The following is a 21,248-nucleotide window of genomic DNA, read 5'->3' on the forward strand; positions in this document are numbered from 1 at the left end:
GCCTCGAAACCCTGTAACTGCTATGAAGTATAGGCTTGTAGTTTTGTGTCAGCGGGGAGATTAATGCTGTGGATTTACAGCACAGAGCGCCAGATCGCTGTGTTTCTCTGTTTTATTGACAAATCGCTGCTTCTCGCAGGCCATCTTGCTCTTCCGCCTCCGATTTCACTTCAATTTCAGACATTGTGATTGGCTCACGGTGCCTCTCACGCTGCCCACCCATCTCGGAAGCCACGCCAGCAAAACATGTCTCCTCCCTGTTTGCAGCTTTAATTTAATTTAGAGAGGAGCTGAGCTGCAAGATTCCCTCCTGCGACTCTTCCGCAATTTTTCACGTTTGCACCTTTCGAATATTTTTGATTTAATCCTGCATAGTCATGTTCTTCTCCAAACCATATTTTGTTATCCTTCAAATCAGTTTATTTCAGACATCCTCTGCATTTATGGTGATTCAGACAATGGACTGAGGTTATTGTTGTTTTTATAGGCAAGTCAGTTGACCTTGAAACTAATTTAGTCAGCTGACCTCACCTGCTGATTCACTACTACATTGATAAAAAACAAAAAAGTATGTACAGTGGATTGCATAAGTATTCACCCCCCAAGGAATTCTGGACATTTTGTAGTGTTACAATCTGCTGGTCACTGATCTACACCACATATTACATTTTGGAAAAAACATATCTATTTTTTTATGAACTACAAATAAAAAAACTGAAAAGTCTTGATTGCATATGTATTCACCCCTTTTGCTATGATACACTTAAATGAGCTGTGGTGCAGCCAATTATCTTCAAATACTTTATTTCCTTCCCTGTGTGTCTGTGTGCCTTTCTGTGCTACGCTACTGTGCCATAGTGCAACCCTGATACCCAGAGGAACAGAGTCTGATAAAAAACAGTTTTCTCCAGACATTTGGGCTTGGTATATTCAATAAGCCCCCCTTATATTAAACATTACATTACATTTCCCCCAGTTTAACGATATATAGGTTTTCCTAAAGAGTTGTCAGGCACTCATCACGGGACAGACATGTGAGTCCTGTATCTTTCTCTGGTTGAGAAGCCACCAAGAGACCAATGGTAACTCTGAAGGAGGAGAAACTTTCCATATGCCAACTATTACCTGGGTGCTCCAAAAAGCTGGGCTATATGGAAGAGTTGTGTAGAGAAAGCAATTGTCACATCAAATCCCATTTGGATTTCACCATAAGGCATGTGGAAGACACAGCAAAGATGTGGCAAAAATGTGACCAAACTTGAATGTTTTAGCTTAATTCCAAATGCTATGAGCCAGCATTATTCATCTTCCCGAGAACACCATCCCCACGGTAAAGCATGGTGGCAGCAGCATCATGTTATGGGGATGCTTTTCACTTGTCAGAATTGAGGGCAAGATGAATTGAGCAAAAAATTAGAAAATCCTATCAGAAAACCTGCTTCTGTTTGCAAGAGACCATGGAAGTTCACCTTTCAGCAAGACAATGATCCTAAACAGACAGCCAAGACGACACTGGAGTGGTTTAAAAACAAGATGCTAAGTGTCCTAGAATGGCCCACTCAAAGCCCAGACCTCATTCAATTGAAAATCTGTGACAAGACTTAAAACTTGCTGTTAACCTAAGGTACCCATCCAACTTGAGAGAGCTTGAGCAATTTTGACAAGAAGAATGGGCAAAAATTATGCAAACCAGATGTGTAAAGCTGGTAGAGACTTAACCAAAATTGCTCTCTGCTGTAATTGCTGCCAAAGCTGGTTTCACCAAGTATTGACTCAGGGGGTGAATACTTATGCAGCTAACACATTTCCGTTTTCTATGTTTAATTAACTTTTGTTTCACAATTAAAAAAATATATTTTGCAACTTCAAGGTGTTGTGCATGTGGTGTTAATCAAAGGGAGAGAATCCCAATTAAATCATTTTTTATTCCAGATTGTAACATAACAAAAAGTGAAGAAGTCCTTGGGGGGTGAATCAACTGTACATGCTGACTCGCAGAGAATTGTTACATATTGAATTGTTTTTTGTATTCTTTTATTCGACTCTCTGAAGTGCTCATATGTTCTTGTCTACAAACAGATAACTGACTCTTCTTTAAAAATACACTATAGGCAGTGCTGAACAAGGTGTCTTAGGATTATAACAATATCTCCTCCTTTTACAAGGAACTATGGGCAGCTGGGGAGTATATGTACTATAATAAATTAATAATACTATAGTTAGCTTCCTTTTTGTAGAACTTATTTGTTCCTTACTACAAGGTTCAACATTTAGACATGTTTTGTTCTTTTTCCTGTAATGAAGGGGAATTGTTAATAAAACTGAATAAACAGGAATAGGAAAATGCTTCTCAGAGCTTATTAAATTGGCTTTGTAGTTCAGATGGCTTTAGAGCGAGGGGACATTGGTATTTAAATGTTTTAAGCATGTTCATTGAAATATGAATGGAAATGTTATAATTTTGTTTTTGAACAATACAATTCAGAAAAAAAAATCTTTGTAGCTTAAGTATGTTAAAAAATATATTATATATAATACTTCTTAGTGTAATTGAAAACGACAGCTGGTAAGAAGTTTACATAAATATCAAATTCAGAAGTGATAGAATCAAAGCATTTAAAAATAGGCACATTCAACATTTGTCCATTATCTTTCATTTGAGCAATTGACCATCCTTAACATCATACTTAAATCCTTTGCTTGCTTCTTAGTTTTGATAAGTAATTTTAAACAACATCAATGAAAAAACAAAAAACACAACACAAATTTTGCAGCTCTTTTTTGTTATTTGTTATGCTACAGAAACCATATAGATAGAGTGCTTATTATGATTACCTTCAAAAATCAGAACCATAACATCTTATTTAATGTAGTGATTGTGAAAACCATGACAGATTCAAGAATATATATTTTATTATTGTTTTACATGCTGTGCATACACATTCAATGTAATTAAAATAATTAAAGAAAATGGGTTGCTAATCTCAATAATTTCACTTTCATTTACATTTGTATTACCTCTTTTTAATCACGTGCATAAAATATCATAATGGTTACAAACAAGAGACCATTGGATTGATCCAAGAATCACATCAAGCACTTTCATAGAGGAAGCTGAGAGTCTTCTTCCATTATTTGGCTGGGGAGTTTATCCCAGACCCCAAGGACTCCTGTTTTCTATCCTGCATACTGCTAAACATGATTTCCATGTGTCTTCTTAGTCAGTGTATAATTGCTGATGTTGAAGATGTCACCTGAAATAACTTTGTCATAACCTTTCAGGTTATTCACTACTTCAGTTAAGTCCTCAAGTAATCTTCTCTGTTCCAGAAATAATTATTTTGTCTGATTATAAAACTATGTCATTGCTTTTCAATGAGTTCCAAACCTCTTTCTATAGCTGCAATATCCATCTATGAAAACAGTATTTCAAATTAGGTCTAATCCATTATATAGATTTAACATGTCTTTTTAAATTAAAATTGTACACTTCTTAATATTTATTCAAGAAATGTCTTGGCTGTTTGGATTTCATCTGCTCAATGATGTATTTATACTCAATGTATACTCCTAATTTTTTCTTGTAGTTTGCATCTCTTAGATACATATCATTCAGTTGATCATTCAAATCTATATTTTTACTAGCTTGCACTTTTCCAGTGTTGATCAATTTAATGCAAACATTCTTACTGGTGACAGTTAGTGTTCTGTGATGTTTTGTGGAATAAAATGGTAATGTTGATGCTGTGGATAAACATTAAAGCTACTTTCAATTAAATGTAATCCTTTGGATACTGTTACTTCACTTACTATTGTACATTTTATTATTTTCACATCTTTGGATAACATAGAGTTTTACTTTGTGCTATCCTACCTGCATTTTAAACAAAGTATAACATACCTACCTACTGTTTAAAAAAACCTACACTAATAGAATCTGTTCTACTGTTGTTGTTTTTTCTTTTTACAGTTTATATTGTATTTCTATTTGTTTCAGTATCGGGCTATCTGACCGAAAATGGCCAGAAGGTCACGTTGACTATAAAACATTTCCCATATTGCATTGTTGAAGCTGAACTAAACCTAAAGCTAGCACTGACCTTAGAAATCTCCATTTCAAAGACATTTTCTGGACATTTAAATAGAACTGTATTTATTCCTGCTAGGCCTTAAAGCAAATGCAGAGTGACTCAGTGTATTTATGCTTGGGGGGCTTCAATGTTAATTATTAACAATCATTTATTTTAATGTGTATATGTTTCAGATTCAATACACCACTTCGTTTTTTTCATTCTAATTGAATAAATCAATGTGAATTATGATGATGATGATTCTGCTTATTATTATTAAATATATTTAAAGTTTATTTCTACATGTGCTTCTAAAATAAATTACAGGTTTTGCAAATCACCTTCACCATGTCCAGAAGCAAGACTATTTTTCCTAAAAAACAAACAAAAAAACAGATTCAGTTATTTGGATTCATAATGCACTTCCTGCATTTTCAGCATTCTGTCCCTGCATTCTATTGGCTTGTGAGTGTCATAGAAGGGTAGGATTGAGAGAGGAGGAAATGTATTATCTTAATGCAAATTCATATTGATAGGTCAGGAAAAAGCCCTGTCCCCCATTTATCCACTTAGAGGAATTGATTTTGGAACTTTTACTGACATGTGCTTCTAAAAAAGAAGGGAGAAAAAGGGGCAGACAGATGTTAAAGTTATTTTCTATGCACTGTAAATTAATTATTTGTGACAGCATTTTTAGACTACAGAAGAAAAATACTTCCTTATTCCTTCATCCATTTCCCATTATTGATAGTATTAAATATGCAAATAAAATGTAAGTGTGCATTTGATACATATTTCTTGCCATTCCAAGGTGAAATATTTACATAAAAAAAAATTATACATATATATATATATATATATATATATATATACACAGTGAGGGAAAAAGGTATTTGATCCCCTGCTGATTTTGTACGTTTTCCCACTGACAAAGAAATGATCGGTCTATAATTTTAATGGTAGGTGTATTTTAACAGTGAGAGACAGAATAACAACAAAAAAATCAAGAAAAACGCATTTCAAAAAAGTTATAAATTGATTTTAATGTTAATGAGTGAAATAAGTATTTTATCCCCTATCAATCAGCAAGATTTCTGGCTCCCAGGTGTCTTTTATACAGGTAACGAGCTGAGATTCGGAGCAGTGCTCCTAATCTCAGCTCGTTACCTGTATAAAAGACACCTGTCCACAGAAGCAATCAATCAATCAGATTCCAAACTCTCCACCATGGCCAAGACCAAAGAGCTGTCCAAGGATGTCAGGGACAAGATTGTAGACCTACACAAGGCTGGAATGGGCTACAAGACCATCGCCAAGCAGCTTGGTGAGAAGGTGACAACAGTTGGTCGATTATTTGCAAATGGAAGAAACACAAAATAACTGTCAGTCTCCCTCGGTCTGGGGCTCCATGCAAGATCTCACCTCGTTGAGTTTCAATGATCATGAGAACGGTGAGGAATCAGCCCAGAACTACACGGGAGGATCTTGTTAATGATCTCAAGGCAGCTGGGACCATAGTCACCAAGAAAACAATTGGTAACACACTTTGCCGTGAAAGACTGAAATCCTGCAGCGCCCGCAAGGTCCCCCTGCTCAAGAAAGCACATGTACAGGCCCGTCTGAAGTTTGCCAATGAACATCTGAATGATTCAGCGGAGAACTGGGTGAAAGTGTTGTGGTCAGATGAGACCAAAATCGAGCTCTTTGGCATCAACTCAACTCGCCGTGTTTGGAGGAGGAGGAATGCTGCCTATGACCCCAAGAACACCATCCCCACCGTCAAACATGGAGGTGGAATCATGCTTTTGGGGTGTTTTTCTGCTAAGGGGACAGGACAACTGCAGCGCATCAAAGGGACGATGGACGTGGCCATGTACCATCAAATCTTGGGTGAGAACCTCCTTCCCTCAGCCAGGCCATTGAAAATGGGTCGTGGATGGGTATTCCAGCATGACAATGACCCAAAACACACAGCCAAGGCAACAAAGGAGTGGCTCAAGAAGAAGCACATTAAGGTCCTGGAGTGGCCTAGCCAGTCTCCAGACCTTAATCCCATAGAAAATCTGTGGAGGGAGCTGAACGTTCGAGTTGCCAAATGCCAGCCTCGAAACCTTAATGACTTGGAGAGGATCTGGAAAGAGGAGTTGGACAAAATCCCTCCTGAGATGTGTGCAAACCTGGTGGCCAACTACAAGAAACGTCTGACCTCTGTGATTGCCAACAAGGGTTTTGCCACCAACTCGAAGGGGTCAAATACTTATTTCACTCATTAACATGCAAATCAATTTATAACTTTTTTGAAATGCGTTTTTCTTGATTTTTTTGTTGTTATTCTGTCTCTCACTCTCAACTATAATAGACTAGTCTTAATTTTACAGATTAGTCTAATGCAAGGTAGTCAGTTGCATAAAAAGTAAGACTAAGACTTAGCCTGAAATGTTAGCCTCCTCACACCCAGAATTTTAGTCTTTCTTTTCTATTGAAACTGATGTCCAGATGTCCACACACCCTGCTGTCCCGTACATGGGCAATGTCCGCAAACATTGAGACTTCTCCCCAAAGAGTTCAATAACCAATCCTGTGGTCCGTTTAAAATAAAAAAACCTTAAAGGATATATTGTGACAGTCATGGAAAGTCAAAGCCACCAAGGCTCATCAATATACAGAAGCCCTGCAGGGCCTGATGGGAAATGGACCCCTGAACTGTAAATACTTGTTCTTTTATTGTTAAAATCTTTTACTGAGCTCACCTGTATTTGTGTTCTGTTGTAAGTTTATCTGTCCGTTTCCCTCTGTGTGTCTATTCGTGCCAGAGTAATCCCCCCTTATTCCTTTCTATTTCTATGTGCTTACTCACATAAGCTATCCTGTTACAATATTATTCTGAATTATATTTAATTACCTAATTTAGATTTTCAGTTACTGTGAACTGTGATTGTGGCTGTTTTAGAGAAGTGTCTACCATGTATTTTTTGTGTCCCAGAATTCCCAGAATGCGTTGCATGATTGACTAAGTTAGACCAGTCTAAGGAAAGACTGTTTTATGCAACAGTTTTAGCTGAGTATCTATTATTAGTATGACTATACACCAAAACACCAATCCATGAGATTTGTCACATTATAAAAATTCTGTGACAGATACTGCTCCCACTGGCAAAAGCAGGAGCTGAGGGGGTGTGCGCGTGGTTGTTGAGTGGGGAGGGGGGAGGTGCGGACAGAACATTTTTGGGCAAATGCGTTAGATTTTTGCGACAATGCGTGAAAGCATGAGATGAGGTCTCACTGCATAAGACTCATGCCCATTGCATGAGAATTGAGAACTATGTTTAATCTATGTTTATGAAACTGGCCACAGGTCTGATCTCAAAAACTTTTTAGCTAAATGATGATGAACACGTTAACATATATCTTGGCCTTTCTTTACTTCCAAACTGATTAACTTATTTCTCCTTGAAGTTAAACAGATTATGCTGTGCCAGTGTTTAAATAGCATATCTGATTAACTCAAATGCTGCACACATTCCTATTTGTTTGAGTGGCATGCTTGGACTTCACAACAATTTGCAAATCCTGCATGAAGGGGCTTTGATGATTGGAGGCATGCAAGTTTAAAAACAGCCTACTATCTAGCAAACAGTTTTTATTTGTTCCTCATTTAATTTTTGATGTAAACTGATTGCCATCTAAAATGTGTTTTCCTACATTGATTGCATGGTACAGTGTATCAGTGGCTCACACGTTCTCTCTATACATAGTATAAGAACTTTTTAGTACTGATGCAACAACAACAACAGCAAAACATATAGATACACAAATAGCATGTTGATATGTGGCACTACATTTTTAAATAAAGTTCAACCTGTTTATAATTAGCAATATACAAGAGGATACAAAATATATAAAATTATGAGCTGTGAATTAATTTTAGAATTGTAATTTTGCAATACTATATGCAATAAAATAATGTGGCATATTGTACTCCTGCATAATTGCTATTTTATGGATTTCTTACTTTAGATAATATTTTGTATGTATTCTTTTGACAATTATTTAAGCTGCACTTAATTATATATACTTTTAAACCATAATTGTCTTTACTTGATTTAATGTTTATGCTTTTGACTTCTGTATTTACATGTATATTATTTTATTACAAAAATAGAACATCTATGAAGATTTGTTTATATACATGAAAAATTATTTCTATATTTAATAAAAACACACATTGCTTCTGCAAATATCAAATTGCTTTATATAGCTAACTAATCTGGTGAATATAGTATACATCCTTATATTTGTTGTAAATGCTATGGCTTTTATGGGTTTGTATATTTTAAATGAATGTACACAACCTTAACTTTGTGGGAAATATATTAGCTATAGTGTTGTGTTATGAATGTATAAACCTGTGTGCACTGGGGAACCACTTTATAAAAGTGAAAAATAAGTGAAATGTGTGATTGTAAGAAATATATAACTCAGTATGCTAAAAGAGCACTGCAAACAATGTAATGAAACAAAAACATTTTTTTTTAATTGAAAAAAAGGTTTTATTAGGTTTTGCTCACCTATCTAAAGCATATGCAGGTAGATCGGAATGTAGTGCAAAGGTAAAGTTAAATATAAGCAAAACAAAAAAGATCATAAGCAATGCAGTATATGTGATTGTGTCATTCTACTTAACATACATGTTCTTATCACATTAGTTATATTTGTGTTGGAATTCTGTGGAATTAAAGAGGTGAAAGATGGCGACAAAATTTAAGATGAGGTCACTCAAATATAATTAAAACTGACAAGAGAAGAGGAAAATGTGCAGAAAATAGGAGATGAGATTATAAACAAACTAAAAACATACAGCACAACCTGTTCTTTCAAAATGTTCTTCTTTCTTATATTTCTTTCCAAATAAAGCAACAAAATATCATGCTAGAAAGTCTCAGCACTGCCAAATTGAATATTATAGCCAGTCACATGACCGTAGTATTTCCAGATAGGTATTTTCAGAACAGAGCACTGGTACAAAAATACATACAATGTACACCAACCTTAATCTAAGTACATTTAAACTACATGGTGAAAGGGTTATACACAAAACTAGACTAGCAAAGACTGACATGAAAAGTTTCCTGCATCAGGTAGCATATTGAGAACAAAATGTGTTATCTGTGATTTTTTTTAAATAATTAGTCATTTTTCACTCGTGTAGTCAAAGCAATACTTTTCTAATGTCTGTCAGAGAATTATAGTTGTTAGAATATTTATATTTTCTCCCTCTTTGTTCAAGAGGTAAGGCAAGACAGTGTTATTTTTCGAGTCGAGAATACTACCCAAAGTGGGATGGGATATTGTTGTTGTTACAATGGGAACTCATTAACGCATTGTCCAACAATTGCCTATAGGCCTCTGCGCTCTGCCCCCCAACCAGAGCAGCCCCAGTCACATCAGAATAGCCATGGCCAGTCTTCCACCCGGGGACGTGGCCATCCAGGCCTGCTGCCACCTGTGCCCCAGCACTGAAGAGTTCCAGCAATCTGTGACCCACCTTTTCTTTCTTGTGCTCAATTTGCTGGTGATCGGTCCAGAGTTACGCTTTGACCTTGAGCTTCTCTCACCCCTTCCATATTAACAGGCCGGTGGCATTCCATTCTCCTCCCTTCTCTTTGTGGAAGGAGAGCTGTTTGCACTTGCTTTGCGGTGCTACATGAACTGTACTAGGGGTATCTACCCTGTCTAAACAGCACCTGTCCCATTGGATTGTTGATAAGATCACCTTATCAGATGTGCTACAAGTCTGTACACATCCTTGTTCCTGAGCACCTGGTGGTGCACACTACTCGTGGTGTGGCTTTGTTTTGGGCATTTTTTCAAGGTGCCTCCTTGACTGACATTTCTGCAACTGTAAGCTGGGATTTGCTGCATACTTTCATTTGGTTCTGCAGGTTGGATGCTCCCTCTATAGGGGATCTGGTGCTGGCTTCAGCTGAGCTTCAGTAGCCTCTGTGGCACACATGCTCCTGGCCTCTGTTGTTGTGTGTGCGATTCAGAAGTGGGTTTCCTGTCTCTCACCTCTGTTATACACTTGTAACTGTCTGCCAGGCTCTGTCTGGGCATTCTGTTAGGCTGTTGTCCTCGGGTGTTGCTGTCATCACCGGTCCCCTCCAAAAAATAATAAAAAATAAAATGATGTTTTTCTTTTTACTGACTGCTATACAATGAGCAGTGGAGCATAGCTTGTAGCCCTGGCTCTTGCTTTTGTCTGTTTGGGTATGCTTGGGTGCCTGTGGTCCCCTACACCTCGATCCATGTGTAATATTTTTGTTCCCAGTGGATCTTGGCTGTTGTCGCTGCTACTGCGTTCCTACATTGAGTAGGTGCAAAGCTGTTTCTAGGCATAAGCGACATAAGTGGCTGCTTAGGGCCCCGTAGCAAAAAAAATTAATCAAAGATATTTTCAATGATGATCTATTATGGAGGGTGATCAGTTCCAAAATTAAGATGAACGTGATTATGAACATGAAGATGAACGTGATTATGAACATGAAGATGATTATGAACATGAAGATGAACGTGATTATGAACATGAAGATGATTATGAACATGAAGATGAACATGATTATGAACATGTAGATGCAGACTGTCTGCTTTTACAATGTTTCCTTTAGAAACTGGTCGGACGTCCACGCAGAGCAATGTTGGACAGACGTGTTTCAATGTAAGTTAAAACGTAAATTTCCATATTGTATTTTGTTTGTTCTTATTTGGGACAATGTACAAGGATGTACTCACTCACACAGTCCTTATAGATAAAGGGAGGTGTTAAATTAAGTCTTACATTTTAATGTATGGATGATGTTTATATATATATATATATATATATATATATATATATATACACTCACCTAAAGGATTATTAGGAACACCTGTTCAATTTCTCATTAATGCAATTATCTAACCAACCAATCACATGGCAGTTGCTTCAATGCATTTAGGGGTGTGGTCCTGGTCAAGACAATCTCCTGAACTCCAAACTGAATGTCTGAATGGGAAAGAAAGGTGATTTAAGCAATTTTGAGCGTGGCATGGTTGTTGGTGCCAGACGGGCCGGTCTGAGTATTTCACAATCTGCTCAGTTACTGGGATTTTCACGCACAACCATTTCTAGGGTTTACAAAGAATGGTGTGAAAAGGGAAAAACATCCAGTATGCGGCAGTCCTGTGGGCGAAAATGCCTTGTTGATGCTAGAGGTCAGAGGAGAATGGGCCGACTGATTCAAGCTGATAGAAGAGCAACTTTGACTGAAATAACCACTCGTTACAACCGAGGTATGCAGCAAAGCATTTGTGAAGCCACAACACGTACAACCTTGAGGCGGATGGGCTACAACAGCAGAAGACCCCACCGGGTACCACTCATCTCCACTACAAATAGGAAAAAGAGGCTACAAATTGCACAAGCTCACCAAAATTGGACAGTTGAAGACTGGAAAAATGTTGCCTGGTCTGATGAGTCTCGATTTCTGTTGAGACATTCAGATGGTAGAGTCAGAATTTGGCATAAACAGAATGAGAACATGGATCCATCATGCCTTGTTACCACTGTGCAGGCTGGTGGTGGTGGTGTAATGGTGTGGGGGATGTTTTCTTGGCACACTTTAGGCCCCTTAGTGCCAATTGGGCATCGTTTAAATGCCACGGCCTACCTGAGCATTGTTTCTGACCATGTCCATCCCTTTTTGACCACCATGTACCCATCCTCTGATGGCTACTTCAGCAGGATAATGCACCATGTCACAAAGGTCGAATCATTTCAAATTGGTTTCTTGAACATGACAATGAGTTCACTGTACTAAACTGGCCCCCACAGTCACCAGATCTCAACCCAATAGAGCATCTTTGGGATGTGGTGGAACGGGAGCTTCGTGCCCTGGATGTGCATCCCACAAATCTCCATCAACTGCAAGATGCTATCCTATCAATATGGGCCAACATTTCTAAAGAATGCTTTCAGCACCTTGTTGAATCAATGCCACGTAGAATTAAGGCAGTTCTGAAGGCGAAAGGGGGTCAACACAGTATTAGTATGATGTTCCTAATAATCCTTTAGGTGAGTGTATATATATATATATCATCCATACATCAGGATTCAAACCCACAATGCCAGACTCACAGTCCCATGCCTTAACCACTATGCTAGCTGAGCTATAATCTTATAAGGATATATATATATATATATATATATATATATCCTGGAGTTAAATGTATTCAGAGTATGGAGGACTATCCATACTAAGATTTAAATTAAATACACAGATACATTAATACATTATTTAATTAATTAATTAATAGATAGGCCTAAATGTCCATGTATTTATTTACTCCAACATTTATTTTTTTGCCTATTTATTAATTTATGTATTTCAACATGTGTATATTTATTTCCTGTTTGCCTCTTTCCTATTTACATTTCTCATTGAGCTTTTATATTTCGTAGCGTCTCTTGTATTTCTTTTTCAATGTGACTCTGTCAATCACAGCTAGTGGGCGGGATACAGTATGTTTATTGGCTAATCCAATGGACATAATATTGTTCATAATCACGTTCATCTTAATTTTGGCACTGATCACCCTCCATAATCTATAATTGATTTTCATGAATGATCACAGTGATCAGTTTTCAAATAATTTACAGTCTTTGTTTATGAACGAGTCATGCCCAGGAGGGGCATCATGGAATCAAACCTGCCATCGAGCTGCGGCTGCATAGCATCTGCGTGCTAATGGTTTGGGTGTGGCAGAAAATAAGAAAAAAGTATCTTTTAGGATTGTGACGCATGCCGGAAAAAAGACCAACATGCCACTCTGGGCAAAAAAAAAACCCTTAAAAAAATAAAGAAAAACAAGCACAGGAAAAAGGTATTGTAATATTATTTTGTTATGTTTCGTTTGTATTGCTGTACAGTAGCTCAGTAGCTTGGTTGCATACTGGCTAAAGTAAATTAATGACGATGACATTAAATGTGTAGCTAGCTGTCTGGCTGTATGTTTTTTTTTTCTCATTACTTTAATATAATAAACACATTATATTGTAAAATTGTATTATACGTTGTGAAAAAGTTATCGTTTTGTGAGAAAGGGAGACAAGCGTCCAATACAAGCCGCAGTGAGGGCAGCAGCAGAGTTTCCAGCAAAACGCAAAAGCCAAAAATATGACGAAGCTTATATAAAACTGGGCTTTACATGGAGCGGCTTCTCAGCATTAACTGCAATTAGAACAAAATATTGCCCCCGGCTTTATTTGGAGCATGACTGATGTCTCTTCCAGTCTAAATTGCAACCCTGAATCCACTACTTTGTGCATTGAAGAAAAAAACACACCCCTCCCACTGGTAATGTAGGAATAATACATATTATACTGAATTAATCTGTAATTGGTTTATGTCATGTTTCTTAAATGGTTGTAAAGTTGTATTTTAGTGGTTTCCATTTCTACTGATTTTGTTCTCGAAGTGTATACTTCTGCAACTCATACTGATCTCTGTGTTGATCAAATACCTACTTTCTTATTCATGATTTTGCAACATATTGTTGTATTGTTCTAGTAAACTATGAGGAGGTGCAGTCATTTCTTGTCATTGCTAAATGTCATTTTGTCAGTTTGAGAACCCCTGGTCTAGATAGACATATTTAAGCCTGCAAAGTGTGTAATAAGTATCAGTCATGACCTTTGTTGACTGACAGACTTCAGACCACATGATTGGGGGGCTGCTGACTATGACTCAGCCAGGGGGGAAAAATTGTAAAACACTAAACAAGCTTGCTTAGGACCCCCAAAAGGCTAGAAATAGCCCCGGGTAGGTGTGCAGGCATCTATTGTTCCCTGCCACCCCTCTTTTCATTTTGTTAACTGTGTTTTTTGTAGAGCCTGGCCTGGCAGCCCTGCTCCTGATGTTATTGACTGGTGCTGTGTAGCACTTACATGATTGTTTTTCATTCCAGTAGAGCGTGACTTTTGTCCCACTCCTGGCTTTATATTGTGGTGGAGGGTCTGTTGTTTCCTGCCCTCCCTTTTGTATAATACTGTTAAGACCTAATTTCCTAGCAGGCTGTGGCCTCAGAGCTGGCTTTCTTGTCTGTCCGCTGCTGGCCTCCCTTGTGTGTATACTGCACCCCATCCCTCTTTGGGTAGTATTTTGGACTCAAAAGATAACTAGAGAAAGAAATTATGACCCAATGACTGAGGTCACGCATGAGCCTTTAGTCTCCAGCAACAAGAGGATTGCTTTGCATTATACTAGTTAAAGTAGGCAGAGGAGAGGTCTGCCTGAGTGATGACACACAACAGCTTATAGGCAGCTTTGTTAGACAATTAATTAATGAGCTTCAATGATAATGACAGAATCCCATGTTCCTTTGGGTAGTATTCTCTTTCTCAAACAACCTATTGTTTCACATGCTGATCCACTGATGAATGTTGTTAAAATCATCATGGGAAAGAAACAATTGGTGACTGAATATAACAAAAACATGTGGCAGGACATGTATGCTTAGCAATTGTGTTTACATTTAGTAAGAGTGTGATGTGTGATGACACTTAAATCTCTAAAGTAATGTGAATAAAAAATACAAATCACATGCAAACATTTACATGATAGAAGTAATTACAAAGATAAAATGTACATAATATAAAGTTGAGTTATATAGGTTAGAGAATACATGTGAATACATTTAAAGAAAATCTATATATATATATATATATATATATATATATATAAATCTCTGGGTAGTACATTTGTACACATTCCCAATTTATCACATCCTACATGATTCAGATTATTTTTATATTTTTATGTACATATCAATCAATTGATCAAATCACTAATGATTTCTGGTGAGAAACAGCAACCATTATTACAAACCTCTTTAAATGTCTAAATACCAGAAGTTTCATCAAGGGGGTTATGATGCAGAGCAGTGCTTTATTTTCTGGTCCTTGTGTGCAAAATGTGAATTTGCATGCTAAAGTGTTGAGGTCTACATCCCTATATACCATCAAAGAATACTATAGCAGTAAAGATGTTTAATCTGAGTGTGTATGTGTGTGTGTTGGATAAGGGGAGCATGACTTACTTTGTTAACAAGCATGGTTCCTCAAAGGCCACAGAATTAGAAACGTACTCCATTCAATTACTGTGCCTCCTTGTTATAGCTACAGTGGAAAGATTGTGATGTGGGATGACAGTTTCTTTACAAGTCGTCTTCACGCTGTCCCTGCTTATTGTGGCGCATAGGCCTCTGACTACTCCCCTGCTGCACCAGAGAGACTCACTCCTCAGTTTCTCAATCTTTGATGGGTCTTTTACCACATTAGTCAGTCCTCTCCTGCTTCTGCACACTGCCAGGCTTGCATTTCAGATGCAGGCTCTCATTTCTCTACCTTAAACAAACCAATTAAAAACAATGAATCCAGACAGTAGGCGTAAAGGGAACTGAAGAGGAAGTCAGCTGTATGCACAGGGAATACAAATTGGACACATCTCCCTTTTACTGGTTCCTTGCTTCACCCTTAGCAGGACCCTAACAGTATATATGCCATCTTAGAGCGAGAGCAATGAAAGAAAAAACACAGTGAATGCTCAACCTGTTGGAGAACAGATGTGTGGAGAAAGCTGGAAATTGCAGTAAATTGCTGCATTTATCTGCATGATGAAATTGTGTGCTAAGTAAAAAAAAAAAAAAAAAAAATCAGCTACTGAGTTTTCTTTTGAAGGTAGAAGTTTTTAATTTATGAAATTCCATGAGATCCATATTTTACTTTTAGAAAGTCAGATAAAGTAACCCCCTGGTTTAAACCTTATTCAATCGTACTCATGGGTGGAATGGAAGAAGTCCAAATCTCCTGGCTGCTAGTCTTTCAATACATATTAGTACCATTTTCTTTGCTCCATTGCTAGGTGTTTGATGTATTTCATTAAGTTTTGGCTGGAAACCAGCTGTTGCACCAGTGTGGTGAGACAGAGTAGGTAAGCCAGAGGCTGCTAAATCATTAAACAAGAAAAACATTTGCCCAGCACACAGAAGAGGGATGTTCTTACCGTTTGACTTCTGTGTTTAAAAAACCAACTGCTCTCATTCCAGTTGCATAGTAAAACCTATAGCTATTGTTTTCCAACAGAACACACTATCTTACATCACTGAATAGTTGTTGGAACAGAACATCTTTTCTTTGCAAACATTTCATTAACAACTGCAATAAAGTTTTCTTTTTAAACCCATATTGTGTTCTGACATCAACACATATTGGTAGAACTGGTTATGTGGCTTAGCAAACTAAAAATAGCTCAGATTATTTCCATTTTGATACCATCATTTGAGCGCTCCCAGAGTTTGCACCAGGGCCAAATTCATAATGCATCAATAGTGCAGAGATTCAAAATGAAATATGTTTATTAACAACAATCATATTACAGTAGTTCTAAGTCACAGATAAATTGGGCAAAAAGAACAAAATGTAATAAAGTATTTTTAAAATAGATCCTGTGTTAGTCTTATATTTAAATTGAAAGCATTTGCTGTTCCTTTTAAATATAATTATATAGGAAATATGGTTGCTTTTTAAAAAGTGTTTGTTCCAACTGAATTTCAAATTTCAGTTTGTGTTCCCATTTATCCAAAAATATATATTGGCTGCCCGATTGCAAATCTAGAAACATAGAGGATATGATTATCTTATGTGGAACCCTGGGGCACTTCTGTCTTTTGTGAACCAAAATATTGATAGTTCTTATAACCAATGCATTTGAGGGGGATGTTTTTAAAGTAGGATATAATCATATCAATAGTCTTATTGATGTTTGAGGCTACTCATTCTTGCAACCATTTATGGGTTCCACTAAAAGGGTTTACTTTTGTTTTCCTGTTACTTTCACATCTGTTGAGTAGTCTGTGCAACACACACTAAACATGTTCACTTATCTAACTTGCTTAGTCTCTTTCTGTGAGTTCAAGGCTTTCCTTGGCTTGTCTGTCTCTGTCTGTCCATCTCTCTTTAGGAGATTCCTCCTCTGGGAGACTTTATTATCATCTTATTTCACCCAGCAGCCTACAACATCGATTCCTCTCATTGATTTTTCCTGGCTTTTTGTTTCAGCTGATTGACGGCCCTTACTTGAGGGAGTTGTGAGGGCTCATTAAGCTGGCAGGTCACTCCAGATCTCAGTCACAGTGATAGTTAAATGGCTATTGGGAGACACCTCAGTGGGTCCTTCACAGGAGGTGTAGAGACCTGGAAATAGCAGAGAATTGAAGGACTCCTGTCAAGAAAAAATAAAATGAAGTAATCTGACCATTATCAGACTGCCCTAAAACGTACAAATCAGGATCAGCAAGTCAGCGAGAGTATAACTCAATTACCATGTCAAGACCAATACAAGCATGAACAAAGGTTCTCAGAGAAGAAGGTTCCCCATGTTTACCAGACTGTGTTATCCAGTTGTATTCATGCCTCTGTTTTAAGTTGTGGAAGAGTTATATATACAGGTTATATATTTTGCGACAGAATTATGTTTCTCTTAAGGGAGTGCCTGTTTCTGACATCAGGTTGTGCATTGCACTTGGGGCCTTATTAACAATCATTTACCATTGTGGTAGACAGACATTACATTTTATACATTTTTGTCCCGTGACATTAAGAGTTTTTTTCTTGTCACAGAACATCTACCTCTCAGCTCCATGGATGCTATTAAATATGACCTTTATTGACAATAGTTGGTCTTGTAGAACAATGTGCATGCCATTTATATAATGTGATCATGTTTAGTCAGTCTACCTTTAGTATTGGTGGAAATAATTCTAAATAATCATAAAAGAAAATGGCGTAATTATATTACATAAGGCCTAAATGTAACCAGGATATTCTTCCTCTGCATTGCAGTTCTTATGCTGTGAACCTACAGTTATATCTAGAGAGCCAAACACATATATATACATTACAAGAGGACTGGAGAATAGAGGGATTAGAAGGGCTCATCCTCCATACAGCATATGTATTTTTCAAACGCCACCACCAGTTCTAAGATTGAATGCAGTACAAAGCCTGTGATCCTGCTTTTCACTGTAGTCTCCCACAATGTATTATATTACAATAAAACTGTACCCTTTTTATTTTGTACAAAGACCTCCCTACCTTGCAGAATATTATTTAAATATTTCAATATGAAAAAAGTGAAAGAATCTTTAATTTATATACAATTATTTTAATATAGCTCTATTTGGCCTGTTTTCTACTCCGCTGCTCTTCCAGAAAGATGAATTATTTTTGTTTTATTGCACTATATCCCTTGGGACTCCCATGTAAAGCTTTCCTTTTTCTTAAAGCAGTCTGCATTGTACTAGACAAATTGAATCCTAAGGTGTTGAAGGAAGGCTACAATTCAGGCATGACTTCTCTTCTTCACGTATTTCCTCCTGCAAACACAGATGATCTTGCCCTAGCTAATTGTCATGGGTTGGGGGGCTGTATATGTTGAAATCACTCTGCCTGTCCTTGTTTTGTAATACCTCTCTTGTAGCTGCCAGGGAACAGTATGAACTTATATAGAACTGCCCTGTATCGGATTGTTTTTGAACCCTGATCCTGTTATTTTTATTTTGTCTGTTTTATTCATGCTTTATGACAGGAAAAAATACATAAAACACAGCTTACAATAAGGTGAACAGAGTATCTGCTGTCCTTCAATGTTGCTTTTGCAATGAACCTCCCTCTTGATGCTCTGCTGCTTAGATCTGTCTGTCTCCCAAGCTAGAGGATTGTCACTTGTGCCATCTTATATTATACATTGCTTTTTTTGATGCACTTCAATAATGGGTTAGGCATTCTGTGTGTGATGAAAGCCAATGTATTTATTTATTTGCAAATGTCCTTATTCAGGGCAACTTATAGTTGTCACTCAAAAAAACAGTCGGTATCATTCATCCCCTCGATGTGGGATGCTATTGGAATATCTTTAGATACTTCCTGTCTTTTCTCAGGGCCACACAGCTCTGGGGTTTCACTACATAATTAAAAAAATACATTGTGAGCTAGAACAATTATACAAACTGTAGTGCCTGTCTGCATGAGCACTAATTATCTGACGGTCTTTCTCAGTTATATCTCCCATCTTTTGATTTAACTTGAATTAAAAAAAAAAAAAATAGGATAAATGCGGAGCTGAATAATACATCGAGCTAAGAGCTCTCACAGAGGAGAGAGTAATAAACCTAACATCTAAATCTAATATGGGTAACTTTGTATATGATGCAAACAGTAACAGACCCAACTTTTGTAATGGGCCATCTCTTTTCAATGTCTAACCACACTGCCTGTCTGTCTATGAACAGGACCTGTAGCGGTGATCAGTGGAGAAGAAGACAGTCCGCTTCATCATGTCAATCATGGCATCATCACCCCCTGCTCAATGGATGCTGGACCAGACGCCGTGGTCATTGGAATGACCCGCATCCCAGTTATCGAGAACCCTCAGTACTTCAGACATGGACATAATTGCAACAAGCCTACCACCTGTGAGTACTGTCTGGCACCTCTTGATGCAGCTTGCACCATATCTGATAACATCGCATCTCTGATAATACACATGGCAAACCTTTGCACTGGATTGTTTTAGGTGGATAAACCCAGGAAGAATAATAATGATATATCAGCTTACAGTAGCAGTGTTGTGGAAGTTGTAACATCAGTTCTAACATATTTTAGTTCACCTCTGTATAAACAGTCAATGTAGTGTATAGGTGTGTTTACAGTAGTTCTTACTTTATTGTACTTGTTATAACTGTTGTCTATGCAATGCAAGAGTTTAATACACAGACTAGTTACATTTAATTAACAATCTTTATAAATCCCATAATAAAATTGTTTTAAATTAAGGGTGTGAATGGACTTATGTAGACTGTTTGTATAGTTTAATTTAATGTATTTTATGTGTCCTGGAAAAGTCTCAGTAGCTTTTTATTTAATATCTTCTTATAGGTTTTTTATTTGCCATGGCAAATTTATGGCTCGCAAAACCTTTGTGTTGCCCTGTTAATTTAAGCATTTATACTCTTGACTTTTCATATGCAGTACAATCTTTGAATTGCATTTACTGTACCACAAAAATGCAGTTAAATAATTAAATTAGCTCCTTTTTTTGTGATAGACCTGGAATCTGGTGATTTTAGTTTTGTTGGCTGTAAGAATCATGTCTCCATATTGATGTTTTTCACTATTGGATCCTGCGTTCTCCATATTTAAGCTTTTGGCTGTAGTAATGCAGTGGTTAGGACCTTGGCTCTGGGATTGTAATGACTTATTTTAGAGTCTCATGCATTGTCTTTTTGGCTCCCTTACATCTCTGGTTCTGAATTATTTTCTTGAATTGTATTGGTTCTATGGTTCAGGACTTTTGTATTGATTCTGTTTTCTCTTTGATCTTACTGCACTGATTTTAAATACAGAATTCCTTATATAGATCTAATTATTGGACTGATGCCAATTGCATTTGTTAAAGAAGAAGAATATAAATATATAATTTGCATCGCATAGTAATAAAATACATTTCCCTAGAGAATTTAATATTTTCTGGTATTAGGTGAAAGAAAAGGGTTTGTTTCTGAATTATCAAAATACATATGTGATACTGTGCCCCAGGTGGTCTTTAAAACATAGTTTTTTTCTTAAGCAATATATATATATATATATATATATATATATATATATATATATATATATTAGTGTTGCAACCAGTTTGTCTGCTTTTGGAAAATTATTTGCCCAGATATTTTGCTGCAAAGGGCTATTATTGGTATTACAAGTCAAATAATACTGAATTTGTCACTAAACCCTGAATAATATTATTCTGTGCCTTCATCATGTAACTGGCATTATCAGAGACAAATCCAGGCACATTATTAAAATTAATTTAAAATGCATTTCAACATTTCACAATGCCCTGTACCACGCAGGAGTAATTCACAGGGTGCAGATTAACTGATCGGCTAATATTATTTTCAGTTCTGAGATATTCAACAGTCCTTGGAGAACAAACACAATGTGCAAAACAAAATGTAGACTCATCAGTAACTACAGATACATCTCGTTGACATTCATAACTTTCTTTCCCCTTACGCTTTTTACTGGAG

General features: G+C 36.9%; 1 protein-coding gene across 1 annotated transcript in view; it reads left to right on the forward strand.

Annotated features, from left to right (window-relative positions):
• Positions 1-21,248, forward strand: part of LOC136748303 (NT-3 growth factor receptor-like) — a 383,972-nt gene that overhangs the window by 267,319 nt on the left and 95,405 nt on the right. The window contains exon 12 of the mRNA XM_066701924.1: positions 19,452-19,634. Within this exon, the coding sequence (XP_066558021.1) occupies positions 19,452-19,634 (183 nt within the window). The remainder of the gene's footprint in view (positions 1-19,451; positions 19,635-21,248) is intronic.

This window comes from Amia ocellicauda, chromosome 4 (genome assembly GCF_036373705.1).
Source record: "Amia ocellicauda isolate fAmiCal2 chromosome 4, fAmiCal2.hap1, whole genome shotgun sequence".
Taxonomy (NCBI): Eukaryota; Metazoa; Chordata; class Actinopteri; order Amiiformes; family Amiidae; genus Amia; species Amia ocellicauda.